Here is a 17,156-nt window from a genome sequence, read left to right as displayed (position 1 = left end):
TTGATGGATGCGCTGTAATGCTAATACAATCAAAAACATGTTTCATAATGGCAATGACAGCCTGTTTAAGACCATCTGGCTGGTTAAATCTTCCACCTGTCTCTGTATTACTTTCTCTCCTTTTATCACGTTCTTCTTTCTTCTTAATCCAGTTGGTTTCCTTCCACAGATTGAGTCCCAGTGACCTGTAGAGTTTGGTGGGACACGCATGCCCCTCGCCGACCTGCCAATCAACAGACCAACCAACCTACCACAGCGCAGTCACTTCCCTGTCGCCCCGCCCTTCTTCTCGCCCACCACAGCACCAAACTGAACGATCGCCTCTCAGTGTTTCTCTGGGGTCTGCTTGCCAGCCTCCCGCTACCAACCCTGACCTCTGACCTCTCGACATCCTCGGGGTGACCTTTGGCCTCACCTGTAACAGAGAACAGCACTTGCTGTTTGTCTTTGTTTCTCCGTGTGGGATTCCACCAGCTTCTCCACTCATAAAACTCCCTGTAAGCACTTAGATGACCTCAACCCCTATACCCCCCCCAACGCAATAAAACCACTATCATAGTCAATGCTGTATTAACTTTATTGAGCATAGCCAGGTTTTTCATAGAATATTTCCATTTATGAGTCTAATTCTTGTTTAAACACTTGTACTTGTGGCCCAAACACCCTCACAACAGAGTTTTGAGGCTTCACTCTGCTCCAGCTTTCACAATTCAAAACCACTTTTATCTTTCAATGTCCCCAGTCCTTATCCATTTAGCCCTAGATCACACTAACCAGCTGATGGCTTGCTAGCAGCCAGCAGCAGGACAAAGACTGTCAAGTCTGCTTTAAATCAACACATTCCAGCCTCCCAGGCAGCCAGCAATTATTTCCAAATCTATATTATCTACAGCTCTGCACAATGTCTGATTATTGATCATTCAGATATAATCTTACATTACTTCTCTTGGTATCATTGCACCAGTTTATCTCTAAGAGTTTAGCATAAGAGTAGATTAAAGTAGATACGGAAATTTATATGAAGAAGGTCAGTGCAGAAGGTTTTAGGACGTCAGATAATTCCTGTTGTGTTTCAAAAAAAGGCATTCATTGGCAGTACTTGCGAGGCACTTTAAAAGTTACAATAAAGTGAATGAGTTTGTGATAGTCATCAAGGAAGGTGGGCGTAAAGTTATAGGGGATCTCCTGTGCTTCTGGGTAGCCTTGGCTTGAAGATGATTTGGCACTGAACACAGTTATTTGATACTGGAGCCAAATATTTTTCTAAGTTAAGATGTGTTTGACCTTGAAGGAGTGAACCCTGATTCAAGCTGAGGGAGTAATACTGAACAAGAGCAGCTAACAGTTGATTATTAGTGTTAGATCTTGCAAGCTGCTGCACCCTTAATTGAAGTAATGTGATAGCATTGATGCACGGTGTATTGTATGTAGCACTTTTCTTGTTGTAGACATTGTGAACCACTTCGCTGCAAGCTGCAGTTTGAAGTCCAGAAGACACCACAACTTAAAGTGGTGAGATGTTTTGGCAAAATCACTTAACTTCAGCGGATAATCAGTGGTTTGTCTGTGGGCAAAGAAAAATCATGCAAATGTTTCATACTGAGTTTTACTTTGAGCTGTGAATTCAAAAATGGTTTTAAGTTTTCATATCTTTTTTTCAAAATCTGTTTTTATTTAAGAATCCCCTCGCAGAGTATAAACTGACATAGGAGAGGTCGGCTTTGCAGACACTTGCGACAGAGTAGTCCCTGCATCTCCGAGCCTCTAGAACCATGCTGTGGATGAGTTTACGTTTTGCCACTTCCTGGTGTGACAGGGCTTCAATTCACAATAACACAATATCTCGAATATCTGTTGGGCTTAACAGAGATGCTATTTGGATATGTCAGCACTGCAGTACTCTTCAGTTTGAATTAATGAAAGTATTAAAAAAAGACAAAAAGCACCTTATATTTAATATTATATTAAAAAATATAAAACCGTGTCACTTACAACCCGCCAACTTTAAATAAGCTCATACATGAATATGCCACAAACCTAATGGGCACTGAAACGTTTAGTCTTTTCAGTATGTCTGTTTCTGCCACAGTACATGTAACTCTCTGTTCTCCCACACCATAATATTTTGATTCTAGCACTGTCTGATCTCTCTGACAGCGAGACAGAGACCAAACCTCCCTCGTATACTTCAGTCCCACTCATACACCTGAACAGAACTCCCCTATGAGGGGAGGGACCCCAGCAGTCACCCTGAGCTGTGTCTAGTATTTATAGCCCACATGTGGCTATGGACAGACAGACAAACAGACCGCACCATCCTCTTGCGCATGTGGCACTTCCTGGTCATTTGGTCTATCCCAGTGGGATTAGGTCCTCCCACCAGCCAGTGCGTCTTAGAAACCCACTCTGTGAAACCTGCTAACTTTCTTCACACAAACACACACATAAATAAGCACAGATCCATCCATGAAAGCACACACATGCTTGTTAGTGTGCATACACACACACACACACACACAAACAGAAAGCAGCCCATATACACATATACAGTATGATACACAAACACAAGGCAGCACCCTAAAATAAAAGCGGTATACTGCTCATAAAGACATTTCTCTGTTGTAGAATGAAACCAACTCTTTATTGTGTTTTGGTGGTCTATGCTGATATTGTTAAAACAATGATGAGCTGTGTCGGTGTGTTGTTCCTGCCATAGTCATTGTCTGACATAGGCTCACCTCGTGCTGTCTCATTTTTGTCTATTTCCTCCTCCAGTGTTCCACTCCGACATTGTTGAAAGCTGTACAGTGATCTTAGCTGTGAACGCTTCCTGTTACCCGTTCATACATATGAGGGACAGACAGACAGACAATGACCACAGAGGTTGAACAGGTTAGAAGAGCAGCGAATTTACTTGCAGGAAGAGCCGTCAGTTTAAGGGAATAATGTTACATTCATGGCAAGTCTGAAATTATCTTTGCAACTTTTACGTTATTTACTTATTTATTTATTAGATACTCTCTAGTATCTAGTTTATTATCCAGTTGAACTTACTAAAAGCTACTACCAAGCCAATTTAGGTTACTACTGCACAGCAGTTTCTAGGTACCTGTTTCTCTGTATACAGTAGTGTATATAGATGGACGCAAATAGCTTTTTAAAATGCTGTTTTTTTATACACTAGTGAAGCCGTGTTTGTACTGATATCATAACACTGGAGTTACAATGGAAATGTTCAAAAAGAGCTATTAAAATTCTTAAATTATTCAACTTCACTGGACGCAGCTCCAAAATGCCATGAATGCAGCAGTATTTCAGCGAGGCAAAGAAGGGCCTGCAAATACGGCAGCTGGCACCATCCACAGGTCTTTCTAATGAACAACTCTTTCCTTGGCAAATAGAGATCCACATTTTAAATGATGAACAATTTAAAATAGTCATAGCACACAAAATCAAATCAATGATTAACAAGAAATAAGCTCTAAGTTGTAGGGAATGTTATTTTTGCAGTTTCCACAATTGTTAAATGTCTTCAATGATCTACCATGGAGAAAAGGGGGGACTCGCATTTTTTTTTGTGTCTGTCTTTATTATTCTAATAAATCACCTAGTTTGGGCATTTTAGATTCTATTAAAACAACACTGTGATGTGACTTTAATTTACAGAACACAAGCGTTGTGATGTGTCACACCATTAATATAAATCTAAGCAGCGTCTTTAAGGAGACGGCCCTGTCTATTCACTGTAATTCTATGCATTATGCACTATAGGCCGGGATGGACTCCACTGAAACTATGAAGGATTGGTGACATGTTTGTGGTGTTTTGCCGTACCTGTCAGATGTGTGAAGTGTTGCTACTGCAGTCATCCTGCAGAGAGTGTTGCTTAGCTTCTGGAACACTGATAGTCTGGCTCTGAGACCAAACAAAGGCTGGCTGAGAAACCTCACATCACCATTAAAGGAACTACTGTAGAGTAACACGCTGTTCTCATTTAAACTAGCTTTGATGGCCACACTATATTATTGTGTCTGGAATCGTACAGCTATCAAAACCATATGAGTAATGTACAGTTTCCCCTTACAGCTCTAAAGTCCTGTGCACTTTGAACACACTCTTGATACACTGAAGCGATATAAAAGTTGCTCATATTTAATATTGTACTGTTGCTCCAAATCATCGTCATGAGATGCCTAAAAGTAAAGCATGACGTGGATCATATGTCAAAAAAAAATGAGTGGATCTTTCATCAGGAAAAGAAGAACATAGGTATGAACGCTCTTTGATAGGCGATAGCGGTGGTTTGTGTGTATAGAAGTAGGAAGAAGTTCTAGTCTTAGCGTGTGTTGGAAGCTCAGTGAAAAGCATCATATGATGGAATGAGTTCAAGTTGGGTGACACAATGGTGACCCTTTACTGTTTCTTGGTCAGCTTCATGGGTTTTAGTGGTACTTTGGCTATTTGTGTTGTGCTGTTGGTATTGATGGTTCAACACTGAAATCTCCAGTCTGCCATCACGTTGTCCCTCTTAACATTGATATTGGGCAAGTTTCCATGAAGTTCGGGAGCTATAGGCTACAAGAGGACTGGCATCAAGGCTACCTCCGCTACAGCATCATGAGTGTTATGGTTGAATTTCAGTCCTCTAGCATGTGGCATGTTAAGTAATGTTAAAAGGCGAAGATAGCAACTTGCAGCAACTTCATTTTAATGAGTTGCCTTTGAACCTATGAGGTCTCCTTCCTTGTAACATTGTGTACACAGGAAGTGAGTGAAGCCAGATAGACAGCAGGTTTTGGGTGTTGGTGATGATAAAAATTGTGATTCTGTTTTAAAATGTATGAAATCTACTGGCCAAATTCAAAAAATAATCAACATTGATTCTGCCTCCAAAATCTTATATCAGTTGGGCAATACTTCATAGTCTATGCTAAAGCAGCAGCACATGGATCTATCCAATAGAAGCAAATATTTGGTCCCGAAACATCACTTTAGATAAGGGAGTTTAACACTAATTGCACTAATTAAGTTAGGTATAAAGGTAATGTTGCATCTTTGTAGCTTGGATAAAAAGGAAACAACCAGATTCACTCAGATATCCATTCACAAAAGTTTGATTCTCCAGTTGAAATGCTGGAACACCACCTCCCACTAGTACGTCAAACTGTCCCTTTTGTGTACAGAACATTCAGATTCAGACCCCTTCACCTTTTTTAAACATTCTGTTGTTTTGCATCGTCATGCTAAAATCCTACAACCGCTAAAATATTGAATACCTATAACATTATGGGCTATTGAATATAGATTGATGAAATGAAAAATGAATTTACATAATTTTAGCATAATGCCGTATCATATCAAAATGTGAAAAGAAATAACTGAAGGGTTCTGAATACTTTCTGAATGCACTGTATTTACAACCATGTTTTTAATCATTCCAGAAGTAACTCAAATAAATGAAAATCAAACAAAAAAAAGAAACTTACTTACAGGGTGGATGTTGACAGATGAGGTTTAACATCTGTAAAACTGCTTCTGTTAAGATTCATAATGGTATTATTATAAGATTGAAAGCATAAAAAAAATATATACTTTTTCTTTTTGTCAGTTTGCCTTTTTCCCCGCCAAGAAAAGGGCTGCTGATGTTTCAAGAATGTTTAAAAATAAAAAATGTATTAAAGACGCAAAATTATGAAGTCATGTATGAGGTATGTCTCTGTTCTGTTTTGAAGCTACTGTAGGTCACAAATAGAAACGCTATTTTCTGGATTCAAATTGGTCGGAAGGGAGCCTGTGTGTGTCATGTATGACGAAACTGTCACAAGAATCACAGGTTTTCAGAATTGGTTGGAGAGCTTCACTAAAACAGAAGTAAACTTTACTTTGAAATGCTCTACATGTCACACCTGACACACACTGGTCAGCCCTTTATTCTGCCCAGCCCCACCTCCACTTAGACTAACAGTAAAGAGACTTAGTCTTTTGGCATGTGGTAGAAAGTAATGTTCTGTGTTAGATAGCTCCTATGTAGACACCTTGACATACCTACCAACTGAGTGAATTAAGGGACGTTTGGAACCAAATTACATTAAAAAATGTTTTGACTATTTTCTTTCTTAAAAGGGGCAAACATGATTTTAAACTTGCCCTGTCTTTTAAAAGATTGAAAAGACAGCGCTTATCACTAGAAATGTAACTGTGACTTAATACAAAACTGTGTTGGTAGATATGTTATCCAACTGTGTCTCCCACCTACAGGGGCTTCACAGCACTGAAAAGTAGCTTTCTCCGTTTGCAGCTTCCAGATAGACCAGTCATACCAACATTCCAACTTAGGAGCAGGAAATTCAATCTTTGTGTTTAAACTGCTTTGTTATGTCTAACTGTTGTATTTTGTTTACTTTTACTTTTGTTTTTCTGTACTTATTCAGCCACATGTTCAAATCTGCCATCAAATAACTGAGAGGAAACCGGCAAAAACAATCTACTTTTCAGTCCTGTGGAGTGGATCCACTGTAGTGTGCTGTATTATACTGTAGGGCACAACACCATAACCAGAGCATGCAGACATCAACAAACTGCTGGTTGTCAGAGGGATTTGTCCTATTAGATAGAGCTCATCTCCCCCTGCAATTCTGAATATTTCGTATGAAAGAGGTGTTCCTTGTGATTAATTGTTAACCTGTGATGTGAATATTAATCATGAAATAAAAAGATAAGCAAAAGATCAGGTAGTGTCCGGTAGTGTTAATTATTCTATTTTCCCCACACGTAGATTGACTGTTTTGTTGACACTCTACTTATTAACCTTGAAGATTTCAGTCCTTGCTGATTTAGATACACCTATGGTTATTGATAAACTTTATTACAGGCTCTAGACCCAATAGCAAGACATACACCATAAAGAAAAAAAGAAAACAGATACATAAACACATACAAACATACTCTTATTCATGAGAGTCTTAAAAGGCACCCATACCAATGTTTCCACAGATATGATTGATATCTGACCGAGCTGCACCTGGGGCTTGTGAGCATCATTATAATACAGTTTTGTGATTCATCAAGTCGAGACATAAACTTAAACATCAGGTTCCTCAAGAGAGCCTGTAAAGTGCTTAGCCCTGAGTCACAAAAGAGCTTACTAGCACTGCTACACCTGGGCTTTTTCAGCAGTATCCTCAGACAGTCATTGTATGCGACCTGAAGTTTGCGCAGGGTCTCCTTTTTGTAGCTGCCCCATAATGGGGCTGCATACATGGGGGTGCAGTAAGCACGAAACAAGCTCACTTTCACATCATCAGAACAGTAGTGGAATTTCCTGACTAACATGTTTGCTTGGACATACAACATTCGTCTCTGCCTGTACATGTCAGCATCATCTTCCATCTTGTCAGTGATGATGTGCCCAAGATATTTCGTACAGTTAGATACACAGAGGGATTTCCCTGACAGGTAAAACATTGGAAAGTGTAGCTTCTGATCTTCCTTGGTCCTACATATCAATACAACACTCTTTTTTGCATTGTACTGTACGTCAAACTCAACCCCATACTCGGAGCATATATCCAACAGCTGCTGGAACCCAACAGTGCTGGGGGACATAATAGCCAAATCGTCTGCATACATCAGATGGTTTAACAGAGTGTTCCCTATCAGACAACCTGTCTTACACTTCCCCAACTGCTTCGACAGGTTGTTCATGTATAGGTTGAACAGGGCTGGAGACAGAAGCCCCCCCTGCCGTACCCCATTGCCTACACTGAAGGGTGAGGATAGGCTGTTTCCCCATTTAACCTGCATACCTTGGTTGGCATACCAGTAAACCAGGATTCGTATGATGCATCCAGGCACACCCCTAAGCATGAGTTTAGTAAAAAGCTTATGGTGATTTACTCTGTCAAATGCCTTGGAAGCATCAATAAACCCTAGAAACATTGTAGAGCCCTGCCTTCTGTAGGATTCAACAGCTTCTTTCAAGGCATAGATACATAGATCTGTACTGTGCTTAGACTTAAAACCAAATTGATTTTCTGTGGTGTAAATGAACTCACTCAGTCTATCTAGTAGCATCTTTTCTAACACCTTTGAAAGAATGCTGGCTAAGGCGATGGGTCTATAGTTGTCCAAACTCCCTATTTTACCTGCCTTGTCCTTAATGACTGGCACTAATGTGACTGTCAGCATGGTGTCTGGCAGTATACCATGTGTCATCAGCCCTGTGAGGCAGATGGACAGCAGTGCTGCTACTCTGGGGCAGGCTAACTTAAGATGCTCCGCAGTGATGTTATCCTTGCCACTAGCTTTGTTATCAGCTAGTTGCTCTATAGCATGATAAACCTCGTTGGGAGTAAAATGAATCACTTCCTCATTTAACTTGCCCACACAATAGGGCTCACTTTTGATACAATTAAACAGAGCTGCATAGTGCTGCCTCCACTGCTCTGCTATATTGTCTGCACCAGATACACCTTCAATGTGGCATGGCAGTACTGTTTTGGCCCTATTTGTAGCTTTTACCTCTTTCCAAAACTCAGTGACATTGTTACCAAGCAAGTTTTCAGCCATAGAATGAGCTCTTAAGGCTTGCTCATGCTTCCCAACAAAGCGCACTGCATATTTATATCTAGCATTAGTAAGCTTCTTGTGCTCTAAGTCTGGCCCCTGTCTGGGTCTACCAGCTATAACCCAGGTCCTATGAGCCGCCTTAGCGGCTCCTTGGTGGTCTGCTACATACTTGTTCCAACCAGGCTTGGTATTCTTAGCCTTTCTGGGGTAAGTGTGTAGATGTCTACTACTGGCTTCATGTATAGCGCTCACTATACTATTGTGCATTTCACATAGGTCATTACAGTGAGTAACATCATCACAGTTAATATTTGAACATAAAATAGCATCCATGGGTAGCTGTACTTCCCTCAAGAGAACATCTGACCTCCCACAATAATACAAGACATCCTCTTTCGATAGTTTAGCCCAATCCACTTTGACCCTGTTGGCGCCATCTTCTGTTGAACTGCTGCAGTCAGGTAGGTTATCAACATTTATCATCATAGAGACAGGTAAGTGATCAGTGGTAGTCAACCCATACAAAATTTCAACTACTTCCAGACTTTCATGAGCATCGGCTGTACAGATTACATGATCCAGCCAGGATGTTGTGTGCCATGCTTCACTGATGTAAGTATAACTATCTACAGGCAGGAATTTCATGCTAGAAAGAACCAGTTTACTGTCATGACAGAACTGCATCAAGTGCTGACCAAAAAGAGATTTATCATCAGAGATGTCTGCATTCAAATCACCCATCACAAAAATATTTGCATATGTACATTCCTTAATATACGAGTTTAAAAATGCCAATCTATTCATATATTCATTTTCATTTTTGTAGCAGTCATATGGGGTATAAACATTTAAAATGATAAAAACATTCATATCATGCACAACTTTAATTGCAATACACCAGTCCACCTCTAATCTGATAATACTGATCATTGGATCATATTTCTTGCGCCACAAAATGGCTACACCTCCAGATATTCTACCACGCACCATTCTGGTGCTTAAATCCGTTGTGGACTCTCCTGCTCCATGGAAATCACTGTGGACAGAATTAAGTTTATCAAGGTCCTGTTTGGCTAAAAATGTCTCTTGCAAGCAGAGAATGTCTGTGGTCTCCAGTAGCTGGTCAACAACAACACGATGCGCTCTGTCCCCAGCACTCTGTCCTAGGCGCAAGCCTCGTGAGTTGTATGACACCACTCTGACCACCATCACTGTGGCTAGCACTAGGTATCATGTACCCCAGCCCCCATTACAGGCACATTCATCACTGACATTGGCCCCACTGTAGACTTGGGTTTGCGTGCCTCATAGAATCGCCGCACAAAAGTGCCTTCAGGCCACAGCTCTGGGTTGTACATTTCATCCACTTCTTTGCACTCTGCAGTTATTTTAAATGAACTGAACCGGCTTTGTACAGTTTCTATCTTTTGACAGGTTACATCACGCCCAAGTTTATCTTTCATGTAACTAGTCAAAGTCTCAGAGTCTAAATCAGGTGAGAATTTTGTTGCAAATACACTCACCAGCTTAGACTTTATGACTTGGATGTCTCCACCAGTACCAGTCCCAACAATGCCACCAGTTTTCCTCCCTTTAGGAGGATTCAGGCGAGGTTTGGGCTTTACTGAAGCATTTTCGGGGACCTGTTTCCGACGGTTGTGGCTCCTCTTGTCCTGGACCAGGTTCCAGGGTAGGGTAGCTGCCATGTCACTCCACTTCACACATACAGAGTGGAAGTTCACTTTGCGATTGTCACAGCTCAGTAATGTTGCCGTCGACCGGCTGTTCGAGTCTTCACAAAGTTCGAGTTATTGTTGGGCATTGGTTTGCAATCGTTTTTAATAAAGACGTCAGCCAATAATTGGCCCCCATTCCATCATTCTGTGAGCAACATGTGATCTGATTTCATGTTGCAGATGGCAAGTCTATGCAGGACACTGTGGCTGCTCCTAACTGTCCCATTACTCCCTGCAATATCTCAAATCTAAACTCACAGACTAACACAGTTCATCTTCCATCACTCAACTTGTGTTACACCAGTTAAATGCTTTAAGTATGAAATTCTAGGTTGTGGGTCAGTAGCAAATTCAATATTTTTCCAAAAATATGTCAGACACCCAGTCCTTCAAAATAAAAATACATTATAAAATAATATTGTAATACTTTAATTATGCACAGCTCAATCACCAGTTATTTAATGTTATAAGCAGGGGTCATTGCCTGAGTAACTAAATGTTCTGTTAGTATGATGCTGGATACCTACAGGCTGTTTGACATTTAGTGCCATATGGATTAATGTATTCATTTTAGAGTTTACTGTCCAGAAATACTTTTTCAGAATTCTCCTTTTATCCTAATTATTGTGCAGCAGATTAATACATTTTAGGTCTGTGTAGATGAAAACGGTCTGAAATCATGACAGCAGTTACACAATGATTTTTCTCTTCATTTTATTTTGAAGGAATGACAATACATTCTATGACTATTATATTAGTCCAAATGCTAATCCAGAAGTCACATTTTTTTTGTCATTTCTTTTAGTTGCTAACATCGCCTGTATCCTTCAATTGATGTGAACTATTTAAAACATTCAGCTCTTTCAGCACATTTCTGCTATAATGTTTGTTTTTTTTCAATACTCATACTGTAGAAGCAGTCACAAAAAAATACAACAATATGTCCCCTTTAACTTTACACATACATTACATACATTTACATTACAGCACCCTTTGTAAGATGATTTTTTTAAAGGAATGTGCCCCGGAGCTAACCCATATGACATGTGAACATACAACCTCACAGAAAGAAGAAACTTCTGAACTATAGGAGAAGACTGCAGGCTTCAACAATGTCACATTGGAAGCAGTGTTGTGCATGAACTGAACGAATCACTTTAAAAATGATGAACGAGAGAAAATGTGTGTGCGTTTCCTCGCAGACAGTGCATCCACAAGATTTCGCCGATGGCGCCGGGGAAAAGTGACGCTGCGATGCTTGAATCAGATGAATTTTGATGAAATTAATCAAAATCACCAGAGAAAACATGGAAGAAACGCCCTACTTTTGAAAATCAGGATGATGGCGCTAAGATTATGGTATGATGGCGCAGGAGGGCCCTGACAATGACAGTTAAGGAACTATGTGAAATTGTTTTAATAAAGACATCAGTCCAAAATTGTCCCTTTCCCATCATTATGTGTGCAACTGTGATCTGATTTCATGTTGAAGATGACAAGTCTGTTAATAGTAGCACAGAGTGAAAATAATTGGTTGCCTGGCTTAGAAAATGGAGATGTGTGGCCTGTTGACTGCACCTCTTTTTTTAACAGCTCACTGTGGTTGCTCCTGACTGTTCCGTTTCTCCCTGCAATATCTCAAACTAATCCCTTGTCAGAAAATGCCAGAAAAAACTGTTGCCTTGTTTTGTAGACATGTTAGTTGATGTTCAACCGTTAGCCTTATTTTTTTAACATGAATTCACTCTCTTCTCCTTCGCAACCAATCTTCAGAAAGAGCAACGGAACAGATAAAACACAAACGAGCTCTTGCGAGTATAAACATAAATAAATTACATTTAACTTTACATGCTGGCATTAATGAAAAACATTTTCTTACATACATCCTTATCAAAAGGCCGATGAAAGGCTGAACTATAGCTCGACTTCAGACATCTTGTGGAGACGCTTTCCTTTTTCACCCAGTTTCTTGTGGCCGAGGCGGACCTTAACCCTCCTCACCAATCCGTCTTTTTCCGTAGTGGTTTCGGAAACCCTACCCAATCTCCATTCATGCCTGTGCACGTCCTCTTCTTTCATCAGTACTATATCTCCAACTTTGTTTTGAAGCCTCAAGTATGAGCACTGACCATAACCCTTCAAGCTAGCATCGGAGAAATTATGCAACTCTGTCTTTGTGACCTTTCCAAATTCATATGGTGACATTATCTAGTTGCGCTAGATCCCTTCTCCACTGTTCCGATTTCGGACGAAGCTCATCTGGAAGAGTTAAGAGCGAGAGTTTGTTTTCCTGGTTCTTCTGAAGAACTGGAGGAATCGTCTCAGCAAAGAGGGCTTCTTTGGTTTGCTCTCTACCACCTTTATCATCTCTTCAAGGATCCTCATTCTCCCCATCATTTCTTCGACATACTTTACCTTATCGTCCTCCATGGCATCCAGAGCTTGATTAATGGTTTTGAGAGACTCCTCAAGTGTGGATATTTTCAACTGCCACTGGAATCTTTCCTTCTTTGCTCCTTCCTGTACCTGGAGCAGAGCTGTCTCGAGCCTGTGAGTTTCCTGACTATGTTTAGCCAGGATTTGGGACTTGTCCTGCTCCCACAGGCATCTTGACTTTTCTAGTTGGTCCTGGGCTTGGACCAGTGAGGTTTTAATTTTGGATTTTTCCTCAATCTGTCTGTCCAGGCATGTCTCTGCCTCCATTGCTTTCTCTCTTTCTGTGTGGACAGCTCTCTCAAGGTCTCTGAGCTTTTGGTTAGCATTCAACTCAAGCATCATCTGTGCTGAAAGTCGCATCCCTGTGTTCTTTTTAATCTCAGAAATATCTGTTATTTCTCGCTTTACATTCTGTGCCCTTCGAACAAGATCATAATTTCCTTGTACCACAGAGTGGATCCTCATGTCCTTCTCATACAGGAGCCGATTCATCTCTAGTTCAGGTATAAAGAGGTCCTGTGTGGTCAAATCAATCCCCCTTCCACATACAGACTGAGGCATAGATGCAGACACAAATGCAGATGCCTCTGTCTGTGCAGAAAGATCTTCAGCTGTCCCAGCAGACTGTGTTCCTGTGGACTGAGAAGTCGATGCCTCTGCCTGTGGAGATGGAGACTGAGACACTTTTGTTTCTTCCTCCATCCTCAGGACAGTCTGGTCTTCAATTGTCTCTGCTGGCTCCGTGCGCAGGACAGTCTGCTCTTCAATTGTCTCTGCTGACTCTGTCCTCAGGACAGTCTTGTCTTCATCTATCTTTTCTGACTCTATACTCAGGACAATCTCGTCTTCGTACATCTCTGCTGACTCCATCCTCAGGACAGTCTGGTCTTCAATTGTCTCTGCTGGCTCCGTGCGCAGGACAGTCTGCTCTTCAATTGTCTCTGCTGACTCTGTCCTCAGGACAGTCTTGTCTTCATCTATCTTTTCTGACTCTATACTCAGGACAATCTCGTCTTCGTACATCTCTGCTGACTCCATCCTCAGGACAGTCTGGTCTTCAATTGTCTCTGCTGACTCTGTCCTCAGGACAGTCTGTTCATCAATTGTCTCTGCTGACTCTGTCCTCAGGACAGTCTTGTCTTCATCTATCTTTTCTGACTCTATACTCAGGACAATCTTGTCTTCATACATCTCTGCTGACTCCATCCTCAGGACAGTCTGGTCTTCAATTGTCTCTGCTGGCTCCGTCCGCAGGACAGTCATGTTTGTTGCCTTTGTTTCCTGACATGCTGCAAATGGAAAGCAATGCACAACTTCCTTTTTTTTCTTTAGTGGAGACTGCTCTTTCCTTTTCACTTCAGGTCTAAGGATTGGAAATCCAATTACAACATTGGCCACAATTTTCAAAGACTTCTTTTGAGATTTAGTTTTCTTATGAATCGTCTCTGTCTCACTACTGTCCTGGTTGGAGATCCCTTCATGCAGTGTTGGAAAATTAATTTCATCCAGCTTCAGCAACGATTTAACCTCTTCTTGGAGATGTATTGTCTTCTGTGGGTTGACCGTTGGTGGCTCTGCAAAACAAGCTTTGGTCCTTGTCCACTCTTTCCCTTTTTTTCTTGCATGGAAGGCTTGATTGGACAAGGGAAGACGTCCTTTGCTTGGGGTCAATTTATTCCTTTCCATACTGAGATTTCTACTCATCCTTCTTCACTGAACTGTCTCTTAGTAAATGTTAATGAAAAAACAATGTGACTTGTATGATACCTTCTATGGGGAAAATGATTATAGAAGATTATAAACCCTAGTGTCATTGCACATCATAGGCACAAAGAAGAATGCCATCAAAGTCAAATCCTCAGGGAGTGGTGTCCTTTAGATCAAAGTCAAAAAAAATATTATTGATATGTTGCCACCTGTCAATCAACCAGACAAAGAATAAATTCAGTTGAAAAATGTGTTTTATTTAGAAGAAATTATACCACTACTTGAAACAATACAACAGATTATCAAATGGAATCTCTTTAATGTGAATGTGGACATCAGTAACATTATAGCATTCAGTTTTAATGGGTTGGTGTTTAAAGGCTTTGTTTTGTTTGTTTTTTGCTGCATTTGTTAGATTGGCATAGAGATTTTAAAAAATGAGTTTACAGAGCCTGATTAAGTTATGTGACACACACAAATGAGCTCCTCTAAACAACTGCCAGAGGATCTGAAAATGAATCCATTTAATGCTACAAAGCAGGAGAGAATATAACAGCACATCCAGCTTGAAGTTCCCACTGTCCAAAACATCATTACAATCAGGGCTCTCCGCAGAAATTCGGATTATGATGGTGCTGTTCGCCATGGTTGCCACCCCTCCGAATCTCTGGAGATCATTTCCTCCAACTTCAGCCTTAAATCTTACCTTAAATTACAAACTAAGAAGACATAAAAATCTTCAAGTCCAAGATCCTTTTATGTATAACAAGTTTATTTATTGCACAACTGGGTAACATATAAAGGCTACAGTCTTTATTTGTCATCCTGCCACCTGGGGTTCCAACCAATTTTGTGCTTGGAAATACAAAAAAAAAGTAAAAGAATGCATAAAAGTCTTAGTGACGAAAATATTACCAATATAAGATTTACAATATCCCTTACCAAGTAAAATTGAATGCACACATAAGACAGGCAAACAATTCTGGAGAACAGGGAAAAGTTCCAAGCATCTAAAACATTTCACACCTTCTGCCAGCACAATTACATTGCAAAGTTTGAATCCCCAAATCACCAATTGTGGGCATTCAACCACTTTACCGCAGGGACAAGTGTGAAATGTTCACACCTTGTTCATGGAGTACCAAGGGTTGAATCCCTCTACATTGTTTTAAAAATGTGTGTAACAAAAGAAATCGCATTTGCCTCCCCCTAAAACACAATTCATGTTCGTATTGATCTTATAAATGAAACAAAACAAATTGCAACAACCTGCTGAAATCTATCAGCAAGTGCTAAGGCCTTACTTTCTTGCTACGATCATGGTGAAAATAAACCGATGTATAAATGGGCTTTAGAAAAAAGACATGCATAAAAATCTTAAAGAATGGATTCGGATGTAAACAGAGAAAACTAAAGTTGTTTTGAAGAATTTCCACGCGAAAAGGGGCTTTTAACCTCTTGCAGGCCGTCCGATATTTTACCAATAACAGCGGTCTTTATGCAGAGTCAGAGGGAAATCGACTAATCCAACACGAGTCTCGCATTGTCGAAGTGTCGCGAGATGTTTGGAATCCACAAGATTTCGCCGGAACACAATGGCGCCGGGGAAAGTGACGCTGCGATGCTTGAATCAGATGAATTTTGATGAAATTAAGCAAAATCACCGGAGAAAACATGGAAGAAACGCTCTACTTTTGAAAATCAGTATGATGGCGCTAAGATTATGGTATGATGGCGCAGGAGGGCCCTGACAATGACAGTTAAGGAACTATGTGAAATTGTTTTAATAAAGACATCAGTCCAAAATTGTCCCTTTCCCATCATTATGTGTGCAACTGTGATCTGATTTCATGTTGAAGATGACAAGTCTGTTAATAGTAGCACAGAGTGAAAATAATGGGTTACCTGGCTTAGAAAATGGAGATGTGTGGCCTGTTGACTGCACTCTTTTTTAACAGCTCACTGTGGTTGCTCCTGACTGTTCCGCTTTCCTGCAATATCTCAAATCTAACTTGTCAGAAAAATGCCAGAAAACTGTTGCCTTGCTTTTGTAGACATGTTACATAGAATAATGCAAATGGTGCTAATTGTAGCGAACCCTAGCCAGACAACGGTGAAGCTTACTGATGTTTCCTGTAAAGCCGCTTTATTGATGTTCAACCATAGCTCATTTTTTTAACATGAATTCACTCTCTTCCTTGCAACCAATCTTCAGAAACACCGTAAGAGCAAGGGAACAGATAAAAACACAAACGAGTTTCATGCAGTATAACATAAATAAATTACATTTAACTTACATGCTGGCATTAATGAAAACATTTTCACATATCCTTATCAAAAGGCCGAAGGAAAGGCTGAACTATAGCTCGATCAGACATCTTGTGAGACGCTTCCTTTTTCACCCAGTTTCTTGTGGCCGAGGCGGACCTTTAACCCTCCCTCACCAATCCGTCTTTTCCGTAGGGCCTCGGAAACCCTACTCCAATCTCCATTCATGCCTGTACGTCTCTTCTTTCATCAGTACTATATCTCCAACTTTGTTTTGAAGCCTCGGGCATGAGCACTGACCATAACCCTTCAAGCTAGCATCGGAGAAATTATGCAACTCTGTTCCTTTTTGTGACCTTTTCCAAATTCATATGGTGACATTATCTAGTTGCGCCAGATCCCTTCTCCACTGTTCCGATTTTCGACGAAGCTCATCTGGAA

General features: G+C 40.5%; 1 protein-coding gene across 5 annotated transcripts in view; it reads left to right on the top strand.

The window, feature by feature from the left end:
* LOC118118215 (microtubule-associated protein 4) overlaps window positions 1-6,730 on the top strand; it is a 96,993-nt gene extending 90,263 nt beyond the window's left edge. For all 5 annotated transcript variants that reach the window (XM_035171232.2, XM_035171231.2, XM_035171227.2 and 2 more), the window contains one exon: window positions 170-6,730. In XM_035171232.2, the coding sequence (XP_035027123.1) occupies window positions 170-174 (5 nt within the window). In that variant the 3' untranslated portion in view covers window positions 175-6,730. The remainder of the gene's footprint in view (window positions 1-169) is intronic.
* Window positions 6,731-17,156: the final 10,426 nt, after the last annotated feature.

This window comes from Hippoglossus stenolepis, chromosome 11 (assembly GCF_022539355.2).
Source record: "Hippoglossus stenolepis isolate QCI-W04-F060 chromosome 11, HSTE1.2, whole genome shotgun sequence".
NCBI lineage: Eukaryota > Metazoa > Chordata > Actinopteri > Pleuronectiformes > Pleuronectidae > Hippoglossus > Hippoglossus stenolepis.
This window is presented reverse-complemented; position numbering and strand designations above follow the sequence as displayed.